Source organism: Myotis nattereri (genome assembly GCF_964212035.1).
Source record: "Myotis nattereri genome assembly, chromosome: 16".
Classification (NCBI taxonomy): domain Eukaryota; kingdom Metazoa; phylum Chordata; class Mammalia; order Chiroptera; family Vespertilionidae; genus Myotis; species Myotis nattereri.
The window spans coordinates 38,598,671-38,626,483 of record NC_138091.1 but is presented as its reverse complement, the minus strand read 5'-3'; the positions used below and the strand labels follow the sequence as shown (position 1 = coordinate 38,626,483).

The window sequence follows — 27,813 nt, the reverse complement described above, 5'->3', positions numbered from 1 at the left end:
AAATATCACTTGTATACTTGTCTTTGTTTTACAGATATAAAAGAAGACTTAGATTCTGACAATGATAGATCCTTTAAGGAGGAGCCAATGGAAATAGATGATGATGTGAAAACAGAGTCACCTATAAACTGTCAGGAAAGTTCTCAAGTAGATGTGGTCAATGTCAGTGAGGGTTTTCATCTAAGGACTAGTTATAAAAAGAAAATTAAGTCATCCAAACTAGATGGACTTCTTGAAAGGAGAATTAAACAGTTTACACTGGAAGAAAAACAGCGACTTGAAAAAATGAAGTTGGAGGGTGGAATTAAGGGTGCAGGAAAGACCTCTACAAGTTCTTTGAAAAGTTTGTCTGAGTCACCAGTAATAACAAAAGCAAAAGAAGGGTGTCAAAGAGGCGTGCTTAGACAAGAACAAAATTCTAATGCAAGTAATGATAAATCTGAAGACTTTATTCAGGAATGCTCAGAAAGTGATTCCTCAGTTCTGGGAATCAGTGATCCTGATCATACCACAAGTAAACTTTATCCAAAAGATCAAATATTAGAGGACATCTCCATTCAGAGCCCAGAGACAGACTGTCAGAAACAAAATTCTGTTGGAAATGACATAGATGAGAGGCTCTCGGAACCAAGCAGTAAAGGTTTGGAACCCAGTAAGATTAAAACAAAAGGAAGTGATTTTCTCATTGATGACTTTAAATTAGCCAGTACAGATGAAATTGGTACTTTGACTTCTAAAAACAAAAAACCACTCACACAGCAGAATAATAACACCATTGTTTCTCCTTCCCAGAGCCCTTTATTTCCATCAGTATCTAAAAGTACTGACAGAGATATCTCATCTCTGTCAAAAGCAATGGACTTTGAAGGAAAATTGGGATGTCACTTTGAATATAACAGCACTTTGGAAAATAGTTCTGATACTATATCTATTCAAGACAGTGAAGAAGATATGATTGTTCAGAATAGCAATGACAGTGTTTCTGAGCAGTTTATAACTCAAGAACAAGGTATTGAAGGCACGGAACCATTGAAATGTGAGTTTGTTTCAGATAAGTCCACTGGAAAATGTGATGACAGGCTTCAGGGTAAGATAATGGAAACAAATGGTAAAAAAACAAGTCAAGAACAAAAATTAGAGGAGAGACCAGTTAATAAATGTATTGATCAAATAAATCTAAAAAGTAGCTCTGACAAAAAGAACAATGAAAATCAAGAGTCTGAAAAGAAAGGACAGAAAGCAAGTACCTTTCAAATAAATGGAAAAGATAATAAACCTAAAGTATATTTGAAAGGTGAATGCTTGAAAGAAATCTCTGAGAGTAAAGTAGTTAGTGGTGACGTCGAACCAAAGGTTAATAATATAAATAAAGTAATTCCTGAAAATGATATTAAATCTCTGACGGTTAAAGAATCTGTAAAACCATTCATGAATGGTGATGTCATCATGGAAGATTTTAATGAAAAAAACAACTTGGAGACAAAATCATGTTCACTGAGATCTTCAGATTCTGAACGTGACTACCAAGACGGCCTAGAGACCCTGCCCTTAACCAGAGAGAGTGAGAGAGCACAAACTACCACACCACCCCCAGAAAGCTGTGCAGTGAATCAGGTGGAAGATATGGAAATTGAAACCTCAGAAGTTAAGAAAGTTTGTCCATCACCTATTACTTCTGGAGAGGAATCTAATCTCAGTAATGATTTTATTGATGAAAATGGTCTGCCCACCAACAAAGATGACAATGTCAATGGAGACTTGAAAAGAAAAACAGTCATCACAGAAGTCACCACCATGACATCCACAGTGGCCACAGAGTCAAAAACTGTAATCAAAGTCGCAAAAGGTGATAAGCAAACTTTGGTCTCTTCCACAGAAAATTGTGCCAAATCTACTGTCACAACCACGACTACAACAGTAACAAAGCTTTCCACACCTTCCCCAGGCAGCAGTGTGGACATCATCTCTGTGAAGGAGCAGAGCAAAACGGTGGTCACCACAACAGTGACTGACTCACTAACCACCGCAGGAGGCACTCTGGTAACATCTATGACTGTGAGCAAAGAATATTCCACAAGAGACAAAGTGAAACTCATGAAATTTTCAAGACCCAAGAAGACTCGTTCAGGTACAGCTCTACCATCCTATAGAAAGTTTCTCACCAAGAGCAGCAAGAAGAGCATATTTGTTTTGCCTAATGATGACTTAAAAAAGTTGGCCAGGAAAGGAGGAATCCGAGAAGTCCCTTATTTTAATTATAATGCTAAACCTGCCTTGGATATATGGCCGTATCCTTCTCCTAGACCAACCTTCGGTATCACCTGGAGGTATGTACTTTAAAATGTATTTGGGGAAGGGAGGAAGTTTAAAAGAATTACCTAATATCCTTTTTTTTTTTTTTTTTTTTAAAAAAAGAGATAATAGAGAAAAGACAGGGAAGCATATACTTAAAGACTGAAAATTTAAGGGAATCCTTTAAAATGAAATTTGATATTACTTTCCACAAAACAAAAGAAACAGTTGTTTTTGTGGTCTAACTTTCCAAATTATTGCCAGGTGTGTGCTCTGGGAATGAGATAATCACAGAATTGGATAATCACCCACTTTCTGGAATGTTCGTATAGTTGACCCTTGAACAGTTGGGGGTTGGGGTACTGAACACTCTTGTGGTCAAAAGTCTGTGTATAACTTAAGTCAGCCCTCCGCTTACACAGATTCCTAATTGTAGATAAAAATGTATTTTATTTTTGTTAGATAATTCATAAAAACATAAGACCTAGGAAACTTGCCTATAAATTACATTAAGGTTCATTATGTGGAAATCTTCCTAATGTAATTTATTTGTATAATAAACATTTGTGCTGGAGTACTCTTATTTATGTAAATAAAGGTAGTCTCTGAGATTGCTTAGGGATTTTTTTTTAAGCCCAGAAATAAGCTTTGGGGATGAGTCATAAGTATGTAGTGTGAGATCATAAAGTTTTATTTTCGAAAAGGATCTTACTTTTATGTGTGTACTAGAGGCCCGATGCACGAAATTCGTGCAAGAGGAGGCCTTCGCAGCTGTAGCTGCCTCGATCCTCCCTCGCAGCTGCCGGAGGCTGCCTGGATCCCTCCCTTGCAGCCGAGGTTTCGTCCCAGCTAATTAGCATATTACACTTTTATTATTATAGATCATAATTTGCCTCTGCCCACAGAGGGACCAAATTAGAAATAGTGCCTCATTTTCCTAAGTCCTAGCCCAGTACTTTATCTGCTATATCGCATTTCACATATTTATCCTTGCTTTGTCCTTTTTCATGTCCTTGTCTTTTTTCCTGTATACCCTTACAGTGGAAAAGGATGGAACATAAACAAAAAGAGTTCTATGGGACATACTCAGAAATTAGGAAGGATCTCAGATTTGCAGTTACCTTTTGTTAGGATCCTGAAATTGATTACTTCTGCAAGTTACTGAGCAGGCTTCATTTCTGTGTATCTTTAATAGGTCCCAGTTTCTTAAAGTTAAAAATCATGTGTTTTTTTTTAGTTTCCTCTATATGACAGTAGCTATAAAAGACCAAAAAAAAAAGAGTGTAAATGAATACCCTCTATAAAGGAATTAACTTATTAATATGATCAGACATAGTTGGTTTGACCAAGTTTTTATAACTCATCTTTTGATTTGAATTAAAATATCACTCCATTACACATTCAATAGAGACAGCTGAAAAGTACAATTTCTCTGCAGGGCCTGCAATGAAGGATTTGCAGAATCCTGCAGGGAATCAAGGAACTCTTCATTACAGTTCATGGATTTGTAGGATTACTCTGCACTTTTCTGCTTTCTTCATTGAGAGCGGTCCCAAAGTGTATCCTTGACTGTCCTGCAGGTAACTTCTTTCCCACTGGAAAAGTTACTGTGTACAAATACTTTAATTACAATGACCTGGCAGTGGTGGAGGCTGATCTTTCTGCCTTTTTCTATTATGAAATGGAAGGTAGGCTCAACTGGGAAGCATTTTCTTTGGACCAGTTCTGCTCGAGTGTTATTGCCCAGGGCCCTTTTTTGCACGGCTGGGTTTCAGGAGCGTTGTATTGTTATGTTTTAATATGCACTCTGGGCACAGTTTGTATCTGTTTAGTTAATTCCTCATTTTTAAATGGAAGGAAATACCTTCCTGTACATTTTAAACAGATACTGCCTTCAAAATATATGCTAACATCTTAATTTGCTAAAGTTGAAAGAAACATAATCCCTTCTGTCTAACAGGCATGGGTGAATATGTAAATTATTTATTACTTTAGAATGCAGGGGTTTTTTTTGAAAACATATAGCTATAAAAAACATGCATGTGAAATGCATTTTTATACTCACACTTGAATAAAATATTTCTGATGTTTAGAGTAGGAGATGAGAATGCCAAAGGTGCATGTTCAATCTTGATTAATGTTAAGGCTGAGCCATATTGAATAAGTGAAATTTGTCTCATCTACTCATTAGGGCTTCTTTTTCCCTCCACTGTCCATTCCTTCCTCTATTTTCCCCAGGCCCTGATTCCAGGTTTTATTATCACTTTGAACCAGTAGTTGTCTCCACAGTGCTGCCAGATGGACCCTCTAAAATGCAGGTCTATCCTGTGAATATTCTGATTGAACTTAGCAAACATATATAGGGGACTGGTTAACTGCTACAGGGCTGAGAGGAGAAAGTATTTGTCCCCTGTCCATCTCATCTATGAGAAGTACTTTCCTTTGCAACCCACCCAATACTGGATAAATTTCAGAGGCCTTAATACAGATTGCCTTTGAGTCTCTGCCTTAATCTTTCCACTTGGTGCAGCACATTCTGGCTCTGCCTTTCTGTCTCATGCCGGCGTCATCTCGTGATGCACATCTGCACCTCTTCCTGCCAGCCATAGCACACCAGATATGGTTTTGGGGAAGAAGTGTGTGCTTTTTTACATTTCCCCCCATGCATATGTGTGCCCCTTGCCTGCCATATCCTTTTCATTTCAGAGTCACAAACAAAGCTCTGATCCACAACCCTGAGCCAAATCGGATGCTCCCCGCGCCCCCTCCACCACCTGTGCTTTGCTTTGTTACAGCTCCTGGGGACACATCAACAGATTATAATTCATTAATGTGTCCCCAGCTCCTTTCACTTACACATAGAAGGCACTCAGATTTATTTTTTTGAATGAATAAATGAATGAACAGGCTGATAATGCATGAGATATTTTCCCCACCTGATGTCATTTCCATTGTAAAATAGAGATGCTTTAAAGTTGTTTGTAGAGAGTGATTAGAGCAGCGGTTCTTAACCTGTGGGTTGCGACCCCTTTGGAGGTCGAACGACCCTTTCACAGGGGTTGCCTAAGACCATCCTGCATATCAGATATTTACATTATGACTCATAACAGTAGCAACATTACAGTTATGAAGTAGCAACGAAAATAATTTTATGGTTGGGTCACAACATGAGGAACTGTATTTAAAGGGCCAGAAGGTTGAGAACTACTGGATTAGAGGCAGGAGAAAGAGCATGAGAAAACACTTCTCTTTTCAAATAGTGAGTCCAGAGTTCCTATAGGATGTGTTCTAAAAGTGACACACACTTCCTCCCTCCTAGGATATCTCTGCGCTAGTTAACATTTGCTCACTAATTAAATAATTCTTTTGTGCAGGTCAGAGGATTCACAGGGTGATAACACAACGAATAAAATAATGGTGTCACAGGTGGAGATAGGAAATTAAGTTGTAGCAACTTTTTGGCTCGAGCTTTCCCTTTCTCACATCGTTCACTTTTCCAATTTAACATTATGAATAGAAAGCATTGCCTTCCGAACTGTCTAAGATTTACTGTCTACCTCTGTAAGAGGAGGAAGTTATTTAAATTGTGTAAGTTTTCTCTACACTGCAATCAACCAGTGTATTCATTTAGTGTGTAGAAATGTCAACAAAGTATTTAATTACTCAAAGATTACTAATAGAGAATTGACAGCCTAGGCCTGCTTTAAAATGTTTTATGGTTAATTCCATTTTAAAATATGATATTCATTACAATTGTAAATTTGTTTTGAAATGTGTGGTCTTTTTTGTTTTGTTTTTTAAAGGAAAAAAACAACAAATTATCTCCTGATTAGTAACTAATACAATATTGTCCTTTTTTATTCTTCATTATATTAAGATTCCAAACTACTAATGTTAAAGTGTTATTAGTGTTAACAGTATTCATCATCCAGGAGTTCATGTTTTGCAGAGCCACCACTTGAACACAAAATTTTCTGTCTTATTTGGAAAATTTTGTGAGTTCAAAATTTAATTCTCTGTATTTGCTCTCCTTCATAATTTTCTAAAACTTATTTTGAGATTAGACTAAATTGATAAGATATTCATAAATTGTTGCTGTATCTATCATACAGTGAAGCATGCTTTTTGCACAGATTTATGTCATTTGAAGTGACTGCCAACCCTTTTTAAGTCGTTAGATGCATGTTATACCGAGGAACAAAAACGTTTCTTATTAAGGGATATATAATGGCCAAAGTGCTTAAAAAGCCATATTATAAATATTGAATGAGAACAAGAAATAGTCCTTCAGTTTAATAGAGAGTGTGTGTGTGAACATATATATGGTACTTCTTGGGTTTCTCTTTCAGGTATAGACTCCAGACTGTAAAGTCCTTAGCTGGAGTGAGCCTCATGTTACGCTTACTGTGGGCAAGTCTGAGATGGGATGACATGGCAGCCAAGGCTCCTCCAGGAGGAGGGACCACACGCACAGGTAAGGTTTTTTGATTTTCTAGATTAAGCTTAAAGAGAAAATCACTTGACAGTTTGCTTAATTTTAAGTATATCTGATACTTATTAAAATACAATGCTTATGTTTTAAAAATATAGCTTTGCTAAAGTTTGTCAGCACATGCTAGAAAATCCTGGGGGCAGGGAAGGAGGTTTCAAATTATAAGGTGAGCCACTTATATATGAACCAGTCTGAATTTTTAAAAGAGATTTATTATTATAAGCCAGTGGTTTTCAGCCAGTGTGCTGAGGCATACTGGTGAGCCACAGGAATTTTTAAAACATGCAGTACCTGACTATGTAGTCAGGGGGACCGACTCCTTTCCCTTAGATTGTCAAATTAAACAATGAACAGAAAACACAGCAAAAGCCATCAGTGTGAATGAATCAAATTATACCTATGTTTGTTGTTAGATTGGTAAAAAAAAACGTAATATATTTTTTTGGTGTGCTGCAGAATTTTAGTAACAAGTTTATGTACCATGAGATAAAAGAAATTAAAAATTGCTGTTATAGAGTAGAAATCATTTAAACTGGGACAGCTCAAACTCTATGCTTGCTGCTTCTCTCCTAGTGTTATTATTATTTTGGATGAGTTTGGCCACCAGGAACTAAGCTGCCCCAAACAGCATTTTGCTCAGTTTAGAAATTTTCAAATATTTCTTTTGATCGTTAATAAAATGCTTCCAAAAGTTTGTTTCGTGTGTTTCTTTTAAAGCAGCAGATGCTGTACCTGAATATTTTAGTTGCTTATTAATACTTGTGAATTAAATCACCGTAGAAACATCCGAAACTGAAATCACAACAACAGAAATAATTAAGAGACGAGATGTTGGTCCTTACGGCATTCGGTCTGAATACTGTATCAGGAAAATTATTTGTCCCATCGGAGTTCCGGAAGCACCAAAAGGTAAGGAATAGAAATAATTCTGTTCTTTCATTATTGACCTGTTAGCCACATTTTTTATGAATTGAAGTATCATTATAATTGTTTCTTTAACTCTTTATTCAACTTTTGAAAGATACTATTTTTTATTATAAACTATTAAATTTTAAAAATTGGTTTTAAGTAGTAAACACAGTAAAATTCCACTAGGCACATGTTGATGCCCATAGGTAATGTGCCAAGATTAGGAAGAGTACAAAGAGCTATAATAATACCTCTTATAATTAAAATGTGGAACAGTGATTGACACCGGATTACATGCTCCAAGAGGGTAACCACCAAGTCTACCTGGTTTGCGGTAGTCCCAGTACCTGCTGCAGCAACTGACCTGTAAGTGGTCATTGAAGATTTGTTGACTCAAGGATTAAAGATACTATAAAATACTTCCTTGTTCAGGATAGAAATCATCTGAGAGGCTAAGGAGTACTCAGGGAACATTTATAGAGAGCCCACATGATAGGCACTGGATGGTAAATACATAGAAGAATGAGATCCAGCTCCTATTCTCAAGGAAGCAAAGAAAAGTTATATTAGTGTCATAATATACTTGAGGACCAATACTATGAACACTAAAAAGAGCTCAGTAAAGTGTCCAGATTCAAAATATATAGACAAAAATCAATAATTTTATCTTATATGTGCATAAAATATTTGAAAAAACTTACTAAAATATTAATAAAAGGAAAATGCTGTTCTTAGAAACATACTGTTTTATAAGTTAGTTTTCCCCAAATGTATAAATTTAATTTTTTAATATTAATTGAATTAACTCAGAAGTTCATCCTGGAGAATAAATGACTGAAAAAAATGAGCCTTTTGAAAACAACACTGATGAGGGGGTCCCTGTCCTACTAGATATGAAATATTAGTATAATTAAAAATGTTGTCCTGGGACAGTGCAAATGATAGGCAGAGACACAGATAGAAGAAGGTATTCCTGACCAGTCTTTAGTCTTTACCCCACAGCCTTCGATGCAAACCACTGCAATCTCCTTAACTCACTTTTCTTTGGCTTATATCACTTAGTACAGCCCAGGCCCTACTGCTGTTTCAGTTTCCTTATGCTCCTTTCCTTTGATTCTACTGCTTCTTATTTCCTAAACATGGGAAGGTTCAATGCTTATCTCTCCCTACTTTTTATTTTAAAAATTTTATTAGGATATTTGGCTTATTCTTAATTGTTTTCAGATCTCTTTGTTATGTTGATAACTCTCAAGTCCCCCTTTTCAGTGCCTGAATAGGGAAATACAGATTACCAGAGTTGTACATGGTAAGGACACCCAGCCCAACTGTGGGAAGAATGAGCTGTGCTTCTTGAAGGAAGTTGTATCCATGTTGGGTTCTGAAGGATAAATATGCATTGGTCCAGGGTGGGGTGGGTTCCCTCTGCCTAGAATAGTGTTCCAGGCAGAGGGAACAAGCTGTGGAAAGGTTCATACGCCTTTGTATCTGGGGCCAGCAAACCATAGCCCGTGAGCCTTAACACCTGCTGCTGTTAATAAGGTTTGATTGGAACACAGCCATACTTACTTACTTACGTATTATCTTTGGCTCCTTTTGTGATACAAAGGCAGAGTTAAGAAGTTGTAGCAGAGACCATCTGGTCCACATAGTACTTACCATCTGGCTTTTTAAGAAAAAGTTTGCCAATCCCTGCTTTTCATGATGTATAAGAGGAGATGCCAGAAGTACTATAATTTTAGGAGCTATATTGCTTAAAATACTCTGATTTCTTTTCCAAAGAAACACCTACACCCCAGAGGAAAGGCCTTCGATCAAGTGCATTACGGCCGAAGAGACCAGAAACGCCCAAGCAAACTGGCCCTGTTATTATTGAAACTTGGGTAGCAGAGGAAGAGCTGGAATTATGGGAGATCAGGGCGTTTGCTGAGAGGTAAGGAAACGGCTAATATGGTATCAGATATTTGAAGATTTTATCACTTCAGGATTAAAGAATTACCCCCTTAATAGTTTATTCAATGTGTCCTGATGTTACTCTACCTTTTGATTTCAAGTACTAGCAGTATATAATTTATTAAGGTCCTGGTTTTAATTTTATTTACTTGTGAGTTTCCAATTATCTTAATTTAAGTGTGTTATTTTTAAATCAAAATAATTTGATACCTCTTTATGATGTAAAAGGCAACCAGATTTCACTTACTGTTAGATGCCAGGTGCCTAATGAGGTAGCTCCTGATAAGTTCTCTTTTTTCCTGCAGAGTGGAGAAAGAAAAGGCACAAGCAGTTGAGCAACAAGCTAAGGTTAGTGAACAGAAGAAGGCACAGGACTTCAAGGCCCAAATGGAGGCTCACCTCAAACAGCAGCGATTGGCTGCCCAGCAGGTGGGGGAGTTGGTACCAGTCCCACCTGGCAATGAATTGACATTTTTAGCCAATTTCATGCATACTGAAAGCACAGTAATGATATATTTATATAGCTTTATTTTTTTAAGGATATCTCAAATGTATCTTAATTTCATTACTTTAAAGTAGCTCTGTGGCTACATCAAGCAGTAGTTTTGCAAAAAGTATACATATTTGGAGTACAATGTTTGAAATAAGATTTATTTATTATCTTTATAATTTAGTGGATAATTTCTAAAGGAATTTTTTTCCAACAGAATTCCAATCCATAACATCTCTTTATTCTATGAAAAACAAATTGTACTAAAATTCTGAGTTTGTTGTAATTGATGACCATAAAACTATGGAAATGGTAAGAAACCATTGTCTGAATATTAGGGACCAAAATAAAAATCATTGCCTCTTTTTTCTATTAAGGAGATACTATAAAACCAAGGGACCCCACCAGTGCATGAATCCGTGCACCGGGCCACTAGTGTTTTTGTTTGTTTGTTTGTTTTTAGTAAACTTGAATATATAAGCTTTAAAGATGCAAATGAAATAGATACATATCTATTTATAATATCATTAACTTAAGTTACATATAACTTAAAATAATTATATTTTATATAAACTAGCTCTTTATTCCAAACTACCTTTTCCCTCTCACATTTTATAAAACATTTTTTCAAATTCTTCGGTATCTTTTATATCAGTTTAGTGTAGGTCATTATCTTCACTTACATCAAAGTTTGAGATAACAGCACTTTTGGAGTCTGTTCATTCATAGAAAAATTGGCTGGTTGTTTTGTTTTGTTTGTGCGTTTTTTTGTGTGTTTTTTTTCATTTTATGTATGTCTTGTCATCTCCACAATGTAACCTTAATGATTTATTCTTAAAATTTCTTTTTTTTTTTTTAAATATATTTTATTGATTTTTTTACAGAGAGGAAGGGAGAAAGATAGAGAGAAACATCGATCAGCTGCCTCCTGCACATCCCCCACTGGGGATATGCCCACAACCCAGGTACATGCCCTTGACCGGAATCGAACCCAGGACCCTTCAGTCCACAGGCCGACGCTCTATCCACTGAGCCAAACCGGTTTCGGCTTAAAATTTCTTTAACATCCTTATTTATAAAGATAGTGAACTTAGTTAATTTTGAAGATTTAGCCTCAGGAAGTAATTTCTAGATATGTGTTTAGTCTTTTTTGCCTCCTTTTTTTATTGATTCAATCAGATGATATGTCTAAATATCCAAAACTAAAACTCCTTTTCTTCTGATGAAATTATGTGAAATACATTATATTCAGGCATAGAGGATGTAGTCCTAAGGAGAGTGCGTGTGATGTCATTGGTGAGTGGTTTCCAATGGCAGGAGATAGTTGAGAATTGGATCTCAGCACTACCATTAACTAGCTCTGGCCTTGAGCCAGTTTCACAACCTCTCTGAGCCTCAGTTTCCTCATCTTTAAATCACAATACCAGCAACGTTATTGAGTTGATCTGAGCATTTAATGAAGGTAAAGTATCCGCCGCCAGGTTTGTAATCCATGCACCTATTCTATATAATAAAAGCCTAATATGCTAAGTGTCTGGCTGTTCATTCGACCAGTCACTATGATGCACACTGACCATCAGGAGGCAGATGCTCTGACCAGTAGGTTAGCTTGCTGCTGGGGTCCAGCCGATTAGGTCTGGGCGAGATAGGCCGGACATGCCTTGGAGCCCTCCTGCAGTCCCTCCCCACCCCGATCATGTATCGGTGAGTTCCCTCAGCCTGGCCTGCGCACTCTCGCAATCCGGGACCCCTTGGGGGATGTGGGAGAGCCAGTTTCAACCCGATCCCTGTAGGCCAGGCCAAGGGACCCCACCAGTGCATGAATCCGTGCACCGGGCCACTGGTGTTTTTGTTTGTTTGTTTTATTTTTAATATATATTTTACTGATTTTTCACAGAGAGGAAGGCAGAGGGATAGAGAGTTAGAAACATTGATGAGAGAGAAACATCAATCAGCTGCCTCCTGCACACCTCCTACTGGGGATGTGCCCGCAACCAAGGTACATGCCATTAGCTGGAATCGAACCTGGGACCTTTCAGTCCGCAGGCCAACGCTCTATCCACTGAGTCAAACCAATTAGGGCTAGTTATTTTATATGTGTAAGCTTACCACCATCAAGTTTGTAAGCTGTCAGGAAATGTCATCAATCTGTGATAAAATGTACACAAATTGTCTTTAATGACTAATATCTGAAAGATCAGATTATACCACTCTATATAGAATAGTCTAAAGTATTTTTCTGTAAAAGTATTTGAATTAAAAAATAATCTAGACAAATTGTTTTATAATTTTTAGCTTACTTAATTGCAGGTTTGTCCTTGTGAATAGTGATGTTTGAACATTGACATGTTTTTTTATGATTGGATAAATTAACATTATGGTAAACCAGAAACCTTTTACACTTAGTATTATTTGTTATCCTCTCTAAATAAGCACTGCTGAGCAGCATTTCTATGTCTGGTAAAATTACTCATGTCTCTATTATCTTCACTCTGAAAGCTTGGATATTTGTATAAGCTGAAAAAACTTGATAGTGTTTAATTTTTTGTTATGAAAAACTACTTTTAATAAAATATTTGTGACTTAGAGTCATAAAAATATTTTCATCAAGGAATTAAATTCCAGGTAAATTTATATGGGCATATTTTCAAAACTAAAATATTTTTGAAATATGGTACAGTTTCTTAGATTGGGAGAAATTATAGGTGGACTCTTGCAGAATAGTATTGTTTTTACTTAGAACTATTTTGGTTCATGTTTTCTCTCCCTGACTTTTCTAGAAACGGTTGGAACAGCAGAAGCCTACAGTAATTTCAGCTTCCACAACTTCCCCAACAAACAATACGACTAGTACCATCTCTCCAGCACAGAAAGTAATGGTGGCCCCCTTAAGTGGTTCAGTTACATCTGGAACTAAAATGGTACTAACCACTAAAGTTGGATCTCCAGCTACAGTAACATTCCAGCAGAACAAGAACTTCCATCAGACCTTTGCTACATGGGTTAAGCAAGGCCAGTCAAATTCAGGTACACAACTGCGATTAAATAAAAGATTGCTTTCATTCAAGAAAAAGAATTGCAATCAATTACCTACTGAAATAAAACATTTCTTTAGAAATTATTTTTCTTCTGCAGCAGATTGAGCAAACAAGCTGTAGCCGTTAGTTTGATACAGATAATATCCATAATATTACATTAGCAAAACTCCTCTCTTACATTATTTCACTTTCAACATTTACATAGTTCACTCTGAGTGGAGAGGAATATTTTTTTTTTTTTTTAAATACAAAATGAACCACAGTTCATGCATTGGTGCCCTTCCTAGAAGTCACTACGTTGCTGGTTATTTTAAATGTAAAGCTTATTAAATGTCTTATACCCTATTAGCCACCAGTACAGCTGCCACATCTGCTACAACCATTGCCAGCACAGGTCAGACGTTCCAAATTACAGGCAATCCAGTCACTATGGCAGGAAAAGTAATTACCAAACTGCCACTTCCTGCAAACAGCAAGATTGTCGCTGTAAATGTGCCAGCAACACAAGGAGGTAAGGGAAATGTGAAGAGTTTTAATTCACATTTGCCAGATCATACCGTTGCCATCATTTTTCATTTCCTTTTCACTGATTTCAGTCCTCGGATCTCACATTCTGTGTAGCCCACTGTAAAATCCTACCACACATAGTTTCTCCCCAGAAACTGAGCAACAGCTGATGCTTTTTGTTAAAGGGGCACTTTTTAATTACTTTATCTTTTTTTAAGGCGTTGTTCAAGTACAGCAAAAAGTCCTGGGTATCATTCCATCAAGTACAGGTACAAGTCAGCAAACCTTTACTTCATTCCAGCCCAGGACAGCAACAGTCACAATTAGGCCCAATACCACAGCCTCTGGAGGAACCACAAGCACTTCACAAGTAAGAATTCTCTATCTTGCTTTGAAATATTACTGACATCAGGTTTTTAGAATGGACTTTTCCACAATTAATCCAGCTTCTAATTTTTCTCTACCTTTTATTTAACCTGTGACAAAATACTGATTTTAAAAAAATTGGTTATCTTTCTAAGTAAAAATGATACATGACAAGCTTTATATTTAACATATACCTAATAGTATGTTAGAATTGTTTATGAATCATAAGAATTGCTTTCTAGGATTTTATAAAGAAATACTAGACCAGGGGTGGGCAAACTTTTTGACTCGAGGGCCACAATGGGTTCTTAAACTGGACCGGAGGGCCGGAACAAAAGCATGGATGGAGTGTTTGTGTGAACTAATATAAATTCAAAATAAACATCATTACATAAAAGGGTACGGTCTTTTTTTTCAATAGTTTTATTCATTTCAAACGGGCCGGATCTGGCCCGTGGGCCGTAGTTTGCCCACGGCTGTCCTAGACCATATATAAAATATTCGTCAGTAGTGGGCCAGACCAAAGGAAACTTGCTATGCAGCTAGGAAACAGAATGAAAAATACAGTCTACAGCACACTAACTAGTTTGTAATCAGCTGTTATGCACACGTGTTAGAGACATCATTTCTTTGGCACTAGTAACATGGAAAAGGTTTGAATTTTTGCGGACTTGAAAATGTTCTGATTCTAGCTATAAAACTGAAAATAACATGCTCTGTGCTCTCTCCTTTAAAACTATAAAAGAACATTTGGTTTGTGATTTTACTCTTATATTCCCTAGATTACAGATAGGGATTGGAGCTCAGGGAAAATAGAATGCAAATTTTTTCTGTGAGCAACTATGGTGGTTATAGATTAGAACTTCCCTGGGTCTTCTTGTTCCGTCCTTTAAGCCATTGGCCTGTTCTTGATATTAATGACAAGGAATTTCATCTGATCTCATTTGAATTCAGTTTTCTGCCCTCAAAATTCCATCTTTATTCTGATGCTTAGTATAATTTAAAATGTGGTATCCAAGAGCCTCTGTCATTTCTATAGATTTGTTTATTAATAGACAGTATTTAAAGATCTGTGTTCTAAGTCCATCATGCTTTTGTCTTTAAGGACATTTTAACTTATTGTCTTTTGTGTCATTTATAGGTAATCACAGGGCCTCAGATCCGCCCTGGTATGACGGTGATTAGAACACCACTCCAACAGTCAACACTAGGAAAGACAATTATTCGAACACCTGTTGTGGTACAGCCAGGTACTCATCCTTGCAGTATTACCATTTTACTTCTAAACAACCAGTCCATTAAATCTCTAATAATCTGTATTTGGTACTCTTTATATTAGAAAATACAAATTTGAATTAAGACTTCAAAGCATACTAAATTTCTAATATATCCTAGTATGCATTTATAGATATTATTTCATTTTTGGCATTGCAAAATAGACCCAAATATGCTTATTAAAAATATTTTTAAATTTCTAATAAATAGAATATATAGGGTATCCCAAAAAATGTATACACACTTTAGCAATTGCTAACTCAATTTTGAAAATGAAATGTATTTTAATAAACACTGCCTTTATAATTACTCAAAGTGTGTGTATACATTTTGGGGGACATCTTATATACATTAAAATATTGGAGCAGAGAATGAGCACAGAAAACACTGTCTGTATGTCAAAAGATGGAGATAAAATCAAGAAAACAGCTAATGCCCTAGCCCAGTGGTCGGCAAACTCAGTAGTCAACAGAGCCAAATATCAACAGCACAACGATTGAAATTTCTTTTGAGAGCTAAATTTTTTAAACTTAAACTATATAGGTAGGTACATTGTTATTAACTTAACTAGGGGCCCGGTGCACGAAATTCGTGCACTGGGTGTGTGTGGAGGGGGGGGGGAGTGTCCCTCAGCCCAGCCTTCCCCCTCTCACATACTGGGAGCCCTCAGGCGTTGACCCCCATCACCCTCCGATCGCCTGATCGGCCCCTTGCCCAGGCCTGACGCCTCCGCCAGAGGTGTCAGGCTTGGACAGGAGACCCCCGTCTTCCCCCGATCACTGGCTCTGGCCCCCGCCCAGGCCTGAGGCCTCTGGCCCAGGAATCATGCCTGGGCAGGGGACCCCCATCTCCCTCTGATCACTTGCTCCACCCCCCGCCCAAGCCTGACGCCTCTGACCTAGGCTTCAGGCCTGGGCAAGGGGACCATCATATCCCCCCAATCCCTGGCTCCGTCCCCCGCCCAGGCCTGATGCCTTGGCCAGAGGAGTTGACCCTCATCACCCTCCGATCACCAATCACCGGATCGGCCCCTTGACCAGGCCTGAGGCCTCTGGCAGAGGTGTTAGGCCTGGGCAGGGGACCCCCAGCTCCCCGCGGTTGCAGGCTCCGCCCCTGCCCAGGCCTAACGCCTCTGGCCTAGGCGCCCGGCCCAGGCACCGGGGACCTGCAGTGGCAGCAGGGGGCGCCGCAATCGTGGGCTTCGCTTTAGGCCCAGGCAAGGGACCCCTAGCTCCTGGGACTGCCAGCTTCGACCTTGCCCAGCTCCCATCGCTGGCTCCACCCCTACTTCCTGCTATCACTGGCCAGGGTGGCAAAGGTGCCTGATTCTCCGATAATGGCTGGGGGGCAGGGCAAAGGCTTAGGAAGAGCCTACACTCAAGGGGCCAAAAAGCCGCATGTGGCTCTCAAGCCGCATTTTGCCAACCACAGCCCTAGCCAGTTTGGCTCAGTGGATATATCATGGGTCCTCAAACTTTTTAAACAGGGGGCCAGTTCACTGTCCCTCAGACCGTTGGAGGGCCGGACTATAGTTTAAAAAAAACTATGAACAAATTCCTATGCACACTGCACATATCTTATTTTGAAGTAAAACAACAAAACGGGAACAAATACAATATTTGTATTTGCATGTGGCCCACAGGCCGTAGTTTGAGCACCCCTGGGATATATCATTGGTCTGCGGACCAAAGGGTCCCAGGTTTGATTCCGGTCAAGAACACATACCTTGCTTGCAGGCTTCTCCCCGGCCTGGGCCCTGACTCTCCCACATCGATGTTTTTCTCTGTCTTTCCCTCTCTTCCACTCTCCCTAAAAATCAATGGAAAAATATCCTCAGGTGAGTGAAGATTAACAAACAAAAGAAAAATAAAATAGCTAAGAAGCATTTAAATGGAAAGCGTAAAGCAAGATTATAAAGGTAGTGCCAGCACGTCATTAATGTGAACAGGCTTAAGCTCCCATATTAAAATTTGAAGAATTTAAAGACTGAGTGACGCCTGACTGGCATGGCTCAGTGGTTGAGCGTCGACCTATGAACCAGGAGGTCATGGTTTGATTCTTGGTCAGGGCACATGCCCAGGTTGCAAGCTCGATCCCCAGTGTGGGACACACAAGAGGTAGCCAATCAATGATTCTCTCTCATCATTCATGTTTCTCTCTCTCTCTCTCCCTCTCCCTTTCTCTCTAAAACCAATAAAAATATATTTAAAAAAATAAAGACTGAGTGAAAAAAAATCCAACTACATTTTTGAGAAACATGAGTAATATTAAGTTACACACAAAATGTTAAAGATGGACAAAGAAATAGAGGACCAGTGAGGAAGACAAGGGTAGTCTAACTAATATTGGACAGAGTAGAATTCACTGTTTTTTAAAAGACTCTACATAGGGAAAAGACGGTCATTTCCTATTGGCTTAAGTATAAAGGTTGCAATGAAGGTGTAATCTTGGATCTTTATGAACTAAATAAGATTATCACTGAAATGTTTTAAAAAAATTTTTTTTAAATCAAGGAGGGATTAGCAGAAGCATAGGAGACCAGAAACAGATTGTGTATCAACTTTTGTACTTTCAGGAATACACATTGGTTTTAAATATTTATGGACAATTTCTATAAAAATGGCCATATAATGTGTCATGGGTCAAACCTTGATGAATTCTAAAAAGTAGAATGTTTATAGGCCACATTGTTTGTAATAAAACTCAAAATTACTATTTAAGTATTATAACCTTTACTTGCTTGTAAATGTAAAAATATGTGTTCTCGTAAGTAACTTTTAAGTTAAAGAAACATCAGATTTGTAATTTCAAACAGACTATCAAGTATCAACTAAGCTATGCTGCCAAAGCTGAAATCAGAGGCAAATTTATTCTTTAACAAATGCTTGAGCACTTACTCTACGTCATTGGTCGGTAAACTCATTAGTCAACAGAGCCAAATATCAACAGTACAATGATTGAAATTTCTTTTGAGAGCCAAATTTTTTTAAACTTAAACTATATAGGTAGGTACATTGTTATTAACTTAATTAGGGTACTCTTAAGCTGGCCTTTGCTAAAAATGTCCTCAATCTGATTGAAGTACGTTTGATGAGGTCGACCCCTTCCAACTCTCCCATCCACACTTCAAAATAGACTTGCCCAGTCCGAAAACCGACTTCTGCGCATGGGCCACGAAGTTTCAATCACACTGGGCGTGCGCGCCCGCGCGTGGTATTTTGTGAAAGAGCCACACTTCAAGGGGCCAAAGAGCCGCATGTGGCTCTCAAGCCGCAATTTGCCAACCACTGCTCTAGGTAATTGAATTATATTGGTGAACAAAACAGACAAAAAAACCCCCATATTCTTAAATCTTAGAAAAGTACTTAAAACAAATCTTAAATGAAAACAGGGTGGAGGAAGTAAAATAAAAGTACTAATATAATTAGAAAGCAGAAAATGCAAATATTATTAAAACAAGACTTAAAGTTAAAAGAGAATTATATACAGGTATCCTGGAGTTTCATTGTTCAATAAAATGGGCACTCAGTTGTGGTGAGAGTATGATTGATATAACCTTTCTAAAATTTAATTTACCACTATGTCCTTATTATGAACCTAGTAATTTTTTTTTTTGGGGGGGGGAGTTTATTCTAAGGCAATAATTAGAAGCACATTAAAATTGATAAGCAAGAATTTCACCATGGATTTATTTAGCCTTTAAAAGAAAAATACACAGAAATAATGCATTCTCAGAAGGAAGAAAGGAAGTGAATATAAAACTTCAAAAACGTGATATTATTCACTAAATGTAAAATTAGCTCCCAAATAATTACTTTCAGCAACTATTCCACTGTGTCGAAAAATCCCACCTGCCTTTTCTTCCAGTTTTAGCAAGTTAAATAAGAAATGGACGTTGTTAGAAGATTGGAAGAGCCATTCCAATTGAACTTTATTCATGCTTAGATTTTTTTACTGAACAATAACTATGGTAGCATTTTCTGAGTACTTTGTCTGACTACATACCTCAGAGATACTATGGGTTTGGTCCCAGGACATCACAATAAAACAAATACTGCAATAAAGCAAGTTGTAATCTTTTTGCTGGTGGAGGGTCTTGCCTTCTGTTTGCTTTTTTTAAAAAAGGTAGCATCTGTAAAGTGCATTAAAGCGAAGCCCAATAAAACAAGGTATGGGCCCTGACCGGTTTGGCTCAGTGGATAGAGCGTCGGCCTGCGGACTGAAGGGTCCCAGATTCAATTCCGGCCAAGGGTATGTACCTTGGTTGCGGGCACATACCCAGAGTGTGCAGGAGGCAGCTGATCGATGTTTCTCTCTCTCATCGTTGTTTCTAACTCTCTATCCTTCTCCTTTCATCTCTGTAAAAAATCAATAAAATATATTTTTTAAAAAAACAAGGTATGGGTTAGTAAGGATATAGTGATCCTTCCCCTCCTGCTTTTCTTACCTGGCACATAACTGTAAGAAAAGCTTATTAATAATTGACCCATAATGTTCTAGATTCTGTATGTTTTTGTTTAAAATTCATATGAATTATTTTTATATTCAATTATTTTAATGTTATATTCCTAAGGAAAGACAGTCTTATAAATGGCATATTTTACGTATTTTTCTCTGTCCTCCCTATTATCATTTTGGCTTTGGATATGCAGGAAGAATATTCATTGTTTTTTTCACTATAGATAGCAGAAACTGAAGAATGGTTGTCAGTGATGTGATTGAAAACATGCTCACTGACAAGTTGTATCCTTTGGACTTGGGTATATGTCTGAATGCATGCTTGAGCTGTCAGCATCCCATAAGTCTTTTTGGGAAACTGAAAAGAATACATTCATCTGAAGTGTTGAACTATTTCAATTAAAAGTGCTGGTAAGGACATATAAGTATTCGTGATGTTTTGCTATTTGCCTAGGTACTCCTCAACAAGTGGTGACTCAGATCATCAGAGGGCAGCCTGTTTCCACTGCAATCTCTGCCCCTAATGCAGTTTCCTCAACACCTGGGCAGAAAGCGTTAACTTCAGGAACATCCAGTGCAAATCTGCAGTCTTCAACCTCACCATCCCCTCGCCCTCAACAAGGACAGGTGAAGCTTACCATGGCTCAGCTCACTCAGTTAACACAGGGCCACGTAAGTAACGCGACTTCATTTTAACTTTAGAGATGATCATATTTATCCCTGTAAGTTTAAAAGAATGTACTTTCTTTCAGTAACTAAAAAATGTACTTATTTTAAGAAATAGTAGCTTGCCATTTTTGTTGTGGTTAATCCTCACCCAAGGATGTTTTTTCCATTGTTTATTAAAGAGAGTAGGAGGGAGGAAGGAGGGAAAGAGAGAGAAGGAGAATGAGAAACATCGATGTGAGAGAGACACATTGATTGGTTGCCTCTGGCACGCGCCCCGACTGGGGTTGGGGATCGAGCCTTCAACTGAGATGCATGCCCTTGACCAGAATCTTCTGGCTATCCATTGGAAACTCAGATTGTTAATTCATGGTTTTTCCAATAAACAGCATCAGTGTTTTTGTCTGATTGGTCTGCTTGGAGGGAGGGAGGGAGGGAGGGAGGCAGAGAGAGAGAGAGAGAGAGAGAGAGAGAGAGAGAGAGAGAAAGAAATAGCGATTGGTTGCCTTCTGTATGTGCCCCAACCAGGGATCGAACCACATCCCAGGCATGTTGCCTGACTGGGAATTGAATCTTTCGTTGCACAGGAACTACTTAACCAAGTGAGCCACTCTGTCCGGGCAGCATCTGTCTTTTTAAATAAATATTTTTATTTTAGCTTATCTGAATTCCTTCTGCTGCCATTCAGTAGACATTCAAAGACATATTTTCATTATAGGATAGTATCTTTTTAACATTAAAATGGAAAACTTACAGATTGATGCTTTAAATACTATTTGCATATTGTGTGTTTTTTCCATAGGGTGGCAATCAAGGTTTGACAGTAGTAATTCAAGGACAAGGTCAAACTACTGGGCAGTTGCAGTTGATACCTCAAGGGGTGACTATACTTCCAGGTCCAGGACAGCAGCTGATGCAAGCTGCAATGCCGAATGGTACTGTTCAGCGGTTCCTCTTTACCCCATTGGCAACAACAGCCACAGCAGCCAGCACCACCACCACCACCACTGTTTCCACCACAGCAGCAGGTAGAACTTGGGGGTTATCAGACGTACTGTGTGTTATTACCACAAGTTGCTGGGCTAACAAACGGGGCAAGAGACCAGCGCTTATCTTTGGGAGAATAAAACACAAGCCAGTAGCGTAACAGTTGACTGGTCAGCCTCACAAGATCTCAACAAGATCTCTTATTACAGACTCCTGTCACCTTCACCCCTCAAAATATATAGAAAGGGAGGTGAGGGTCTGGATAGCATGTTAACTATGCCCACATTCCTTTCCCATCCTTAAGGGCACTGATTAATAATGGAGTTAATCTCAGAGCAGGTGGATATATCCAGCTCATAACCTACAAGTGAGAGCTGCAGGTCCAAAGCCCCTTTGTCTTCTGCAAGTAGCCGTCATTAACTGCCACCACGCTTAGGAGGAAAATGAGGGTTAGCATTCGCCTGGGCCAAAAGACCTGGCTGGTTTCCAAAGACTGCACCTCACTTTGGAAGTGAGCTTCGTGGGGAGTCAGCAAAATTTGCAGAGGGTGGCCATCAGATAGGGCCCATGCTCCCCATTTTAAAAGAGCTCTAACCCAAGTGTGTCTCAATGAGCCTTTCTAAGGCATTGTTCTTCTATACTGAAATTCAGAATTCTCACCTTTAGAAAATCCTTCAAATTCTTCTTTACCTTGCTCTTATATTCTAGAGCAGCTGTCGCCAGCTGGTGGTCTGCGAGGTCTGAAAGGTTGGCGACCACTGTTCTAGAGTAATATAATTATTTGGTCTTTCTTATTCACAGGTACAGGTGAACAAAGACAGAGTAAGTTGTCACCCTCAACACAGGTGCAACAAGCCAAATCCCTGCCACCAGCTCAGTCATCAAGTGTGAGTCCTCCAGAGTCCCAGCCACAGACAGCTCAGCCTTCAGCTCAGCCTCAGCCCCAAACTCAGCCCCAGTCCCCAGCTCAGCCTGAAGTTCAGACTCAGCCTGAAGTTCAGACCCAAACAACTATTGCATCCCATGTCCCTTTGGAAGCACAACCCACCCAAGCTCAGTCATCCAAACCCCAAGTTGCAGTACAGTGTCAGCCTCAAAGTATTGTCCAAGGACAGCCGCCTGCTCGCGTCCAAAGTCCACCACAGACTCGAATACGTCCATCAACTCCATCCCAGGTGTCTCCTGGACAGCAATCCCAGGTTCAGACTACAACTTCACAACCGATTCCAATTCAGCCACATACATCTCTTCAGATACCTTCCCAGGGCCAGCCACAATCACAACCCCAGGTACAGTCTTCACCTCAAACTCTTTCATCGGGACAAACGTTAAGTCAAGTTACTGTTTCATCCCCATCCTGTCCTCAGCTACAAATACAGCAGCCACAGCCCCAAGTCATTGCTGTGCCTCAGCTGCAACAACAAGTCCAGGTTCTTTCTCAGATCCAGTCGCAGGTTGTGGCTCAGATACAGGCTCAGCAAGGTGTTGTGCCCCAGCAAATCAAACTCCAGTTACCTATTCAAATTCAGCAAAGCAGCCCTGTGCAGACTCACCAGATTCAGAATGTGGTTACAGTGCAGGCAGCCAGTGTGCAAGAGCAGTTGCAAAGGGTTCAGCAACTCAGGGATCAGCAGCAAAAGAAGAAACAGCAACAGATAGAGATTAAGCGGGAACACACCCTCCAAGCATCTAATCAAAGTGAAATCATTCAGAAACAGGTAAAGTTATTAAGTAAAAGCAGCATGTTCAGTAGTTTGAATTATTGTGCTGTGCATTAGACTTAGTGTTTGGTTGTGTTAGGTTTCCTAAATGAGACAAATGCACTGTTTCAATTTAGAAGCAATACTGGTGTGACCAAAATCTTGAATTACTACTATGGTTTGGAACTTTTTTGTTGGCAGTAGTCAGTGCTTATTAGAAAAACGACCAGCATTTTGGGAGAACTAAGATGGGAAGAATGGAGTTAGGAGTTGAAGTATCATTAATACAGAACTGGAAGATGTGACTGAAATTTTAAAACCACTTTAGGCATCATAGCAATTGTTTGAAGTTGTTTACAGTTGTCATCCCTTAGTTTGCATGTTCATGTAGACCAAGCAAATTATAGACTGATTCACTCATTTGCATTTCTAGCCACACCTTTGTAAATTTTAACTACTATTATTCCATAGCTTACATATAAAGTGGCATTATGCAGTAGCATCTTAGTGAACTAAGGCAACTTAGATGAGTAAGAATTATTCTACTTAAAATGAAATCACATTGTAACATCTTGTAGCATTACCGGGAAATGTTTCTTTACATCTACAGCATGCGCTGCCTGGTACTAGTGTGGATTTCAAGTGTTTCCATGTCATGAGACTTACATTCTGTTCCTGGGTCTCCCATTCACAGCCCCTGAAACTCACTTACCTCCTCTGAGCTATATCCTTACTAAAATTCCCTCTTTCCAGCCACCCAAGGTCGTTGTAATGGTTAACTGAGGTCATGTATGTAGAAGCACTTTTATTTTTTCATTGAAATATATTTGACATATAGCATTGTGCAAGTTTAAGGTGTATAACCTATTGATTTGATAACATTTACATATTGTAATATTGCTGTTGTAACATAAGCACCTCTATCATGTCACGTAATTGCTTTGTTTTAGTGGTTGGAATAATTAATATCTAGTCTCTTAGCAACTTTGATGATTATAATATGATATTATTAAAAGAGAAGCACTTTCTAAACAACAGATTTTAAAGATCTATGGTAATAGAATTATAAAATTGACATCATATGTAATATGTTTAAATGCATTATCACCCAGCTCTTAGTACTGTATAGTTTATAAATTGAGAATTATGTATCACAATATCTGCCTTTACCTTAATCTCTTTAGCCCATCTGTGGGATGGGGGTGGGAGGATTCTTTACAATTAATGCCTGGAAAGAGCATAATGTTGAAAACATGGCCTTTGGAAAATGATTGCTGGGCTAGAATTACAGCCATATTCCTTATTTTGTCTCAGGATCTCTTTGTAAAATTATTCCTACCTTTCCATGTTATGAGGAATAAATGAGGCAATGTCAAGTGCCTACCTTAGCACAGGGCCTGATACGTGGTAAGCATCCAGACCATATAGCTCTGATTTTATTTGTAGTATTATGATAGAAAGTTCTTAGTTTCTTTGGGAAACACATAGTTGCGCTCAGATTTCTACTATTTATGAACCAACTTGTAGTCATTATAAAATATGCACTTTTGGATTTTTTTTCTGTTCTGAAGGTGGTGATGAAGCATAATGCTGTAATAGAACATTTAAAACAGAAAAAGACCATGACTCCAGCTGAAAGAGAGGAGAATCAAAGGTAGGGAGAGATGGTAACAGGGTCTCATTGTATGTCAGTTTCTTCCCTTTTGTATCTGGACACACAGGTTCTGAATTTACAGGTTTTTTGTTTGTTTGTTTTGTATGTGTTTTTGTTAATCTTCACCTGAAAATATTTTAGAGAGAGTGGAAGGGAGGGGCAGAGACAGAGAGAAAGAAGCATCAGTGTGAGAGAGACACATCGATTGGTTGCCTCCCGCACTCGCCCCCACCAGGGCTGGGGATCAAGGCTGCAACCAAGGCATGTGCCCTTGACTGGAATTGAACCGACAACCCTTTAATTCTCAGGCCGATGCTCTATCCACTGAGCCAAAATGGCTAGGGCTGAGTTTATAGTTTTTAATCTTGACTGGAGTTTACTGAACTACTGAAAAAGAAGCCCTGGCACTAATAGGTTCTCAGTGCTAGTTTGAATCACTCTTTGGAGCTTTCCATTTACTCAGTTTGTGTATCACCTGTAGAGACATCAAAAATCTTGTCTTAATCCTTTCAGAATAAAATGCCCAGCATTACATAGGTTGTGTATTTCTCTCTAGAATGATTGTCTGTAACCAGGTGATGAAGTATATTTTGGATAAGATAGATAAAGAAGAAAAACAAGCAGCGAAAAAACGGAAGCGTGAAGAGAGTGTGGAACAGAAACGTAGCAAGCAGAATGCTACCAAGCTCTCTGCACTGCTCTTCAAACACAAAGAGCAGCTCAAAGCAGAAATACTGAAAAAGAGAGCTCTCTTGGACAAAGACCTACAAATTGAAGTGCAGGTAAGAAGGTATTTCCTTTCCTCCTCTGTCCAGTTTTTAGCATCTACTTTTATTCTTTCTTCAAATTTTGGTTAAGCTTAAAATTTTACCTTGTTTTCTAGAATTTACAGTTTTGTATATTTAATAAAAAGCTGTGAAGCATGTCTTAGAGATTTTTATATCTACATGTATATTGTAATCTCTAAACTAGGCGCTCTAAGAGGTTAGTCTGTTGACTAAAACATTTGAGAAGTCTCTTGGGAATAGTTTTTATTCTCTATGACATTGTCTTGCCAGAAGTTATCAGGAGCCAAGTTTCATGAGAGAGGTAAACAGAAAAACTGTGAAATAATGTTGAAAGAATGAAAAATAAAGTGTGCCCATTAAATAAGACCATATTTCTTCCTTGATTTGTAAACCGATCCAGCAGGCATTGCAAATTCTCTGCTTACTTGGGGAATTTATTGAAAAATGAAAGAAAACATATATTCATACATATCTAAGCAGCTTTTTAAAAGAAAAGTAGGCTATATAAAGCATCAAAAGTGCCTTTATATTTTAAGGTGAGAAATATTAAAATATTGATCAGCCAAAAAATCAACATAACTCTGAGACATTAGAGCTCTTCCCACTAATGTCAGAAACCAGATGACAGTGCCAAAAATCAACATTATTATTTTAGCATTTCTGGAAATTCTAGTTAAGATGTTAAACCAAGAAAAGAAAAAAGATAAAGTTATTTTGTATGACTATTATCTCAAAACCCCCCAAAAGAAAAAGAATTAAAATTTATGAGAGAATTCAGTAAGGTACTCAATAAATATCAAGATTACAACCATTGTTGAGATGTAATAAGCAAAAGAGCCAACTCACAGAAGCAACAGAATATATAATATACTACCTCCCACTTTAAGATCTATTTTATAGATCTAATTTTTAGTGTAAAAATGGAAATCACAAAAGTAACTGAATAAAACATGATTGTCATTTTTTGTAATCTCAGTGTAGGAAAAATCACTCCTAAACATTTCAGATTTCAAATACCACAAAGGAGAAAGATAGATTTGATGACATAGAAAAATTTTATTTGGGCAGGGAAATAACATAAACAGCATTGTAAAACAGATAACAGGATAGAAATTTGTGACATTTATGCCAGAATTAGTATTCCTAAAATTTAAAGAGCTCTTAAGTCAATAAGAAAAATATAACACTAATTAACTGTATGAGGGGAATTCTTTCACAATATGCATATAAATCGAAATACTACAATGTACACTTTAAATGTTTTATAATTTTGTAAGTTATACCTTAATAAAGCTGAAATTTAAAAACACTCTAGTAGAAGATTTTTAAGACACATAAATAAGCAGTTTTCAAATCTAACAATGTCAGATATCAATAAACAAAATTATATTCAACCTAATAATAAAAATACTATTTTTCTAGAGAAAATACCATGTATTTCTAGAGAACATTTCATTGGTATGTATAAAAAGACTAAAATGTGAATACTCTTTGATCCATAATTTTACTTGTAGAACCATCTGAGAAACAACTAGGCAGGATACACGAGCAAGGACATAATGAATATTAACCATAACAACAATCTGGAATCAGCCCAGAGTCCACAAAGAAGAGATTGGTTATCAGTGTTTCTCAACAGGAGCACTTTGGGCCCTTTCAACAGGCCAGTTTTTTTGTTTGTTTGTTTTTTAACTTCTTTAGTGTTCTTTCTTTTTTTTTCTTAATATATTTTATTGATTTTTTTACAGAGAGGAAGGGAGAGAGATAGAAAGTCAGAAACATCGATGAGAGAGAAACATCGATCAGCCGCCTCCTGCACATCCCCCACCGGGGATGTGCCTGCAACACAGGTACATGCCCTTGACCGGAATCGAACCTGGGACCTTTCAGTCCACAGGCCGATGCTCTATCCACTGAACCAAACCGGTTTCGGCAACAGGCCAGTTTTTTACACTCTGTAGGATCTTTAGCACTGGGTTCCAAATGCTAGTAGCTTTCCCTTCATTGTAACCAGCAAAAGAGTGACCTTGTCCCCTCTCCATACATACTCAAACACCTCCAGGGTACCCTTACCACCTTCAGTTGAGAACCACTGGATCAAATGTGTTTCGGAGTGTCCTCACAATGGTCAGTGTAGGATCAGTGCTTTTTGGTTTTTTAATTCTTTGGGGAAATCCTCATAAATATTTGAATGAAAATGTAGGTTGCAGAATAGTATTTATAGTGTGATGTGTCCATTCA

General features: G+C 38.2%; 1 protein-coding gene across 5 annotated transcripts in view; it reads left to right on the top strand.

Moving 5' to 3' along the window:
- The window catches only part of BPTF (bromodomain PHD finger transcription factor), a 116,682-nt gene that overhangs the window by 64,890 nt on the left and 23,979 nt on the right, over nucleotides 1-27,813 (top strand). For 2 of the 5 annotated variants that reach the window (XM_081109058.1, XM_081109057.1), the window contains 13 exons: nucleotides 35-2,327; nucleotides 6,642-6,766; nucleotides 7,565-7,693; nucleotides 9,473-9,623; nucleotides 9,949-9,991; nucleotides 12,914-13,160; nucleotides 13,897-14,048; nucleotides 15,186-15,294; nucleotides 20,232-20,449; nucleotides 21,246-21,471; nucleotides 22,232-22,719; nucleotides 24,702-24,784; nucleotides 25,341-25,566. In XM_081109058.1, the coding sequence (XP_080965184.1) occupies nucleotides 35-2,327; nucleotides 6,642-6,766; nucleotides 7,565-7,693; nucleotides 9,473-9,623; nucleotides 9,949-9,991; nucleotides 12,914-13,160; nucleotides 13,897-14,048; nucleotides 15,186-15,294; nucleotides 20,232-20,449; nucleotides 21,246-21,471; nucleotides 22,232-22,719; nucleotides 24,702-24,784; nucleotides 25,341-25,566 (4,490 nt within the window). Of the gene's footprint in view, nucleotides 1-34; nucleotides 2,328-6,641; nucleotides 6,767-7,564; nucleotides 7,694-9,472; nucleotides 9,624-9,948; nucleotides 9,992-12,913; nucleotides 13,161-13,520; nucleotides 13,683-13,896; nucleotides 14,049-15,185; nucleotides 15,295-20,231; nucleotides 20,450-21,245; nucleotides 21,472-22,231; nucleotides 23,149-24,701; nucleotides 24,785-25,340; nucleotides 25,567-27,813 lie in introns of all 5 variants that reach the window. The other 3 variants (XM_081109056.1, XM_081109055.1, XM_081109054.1) reach the window with 2 other exon arrangements.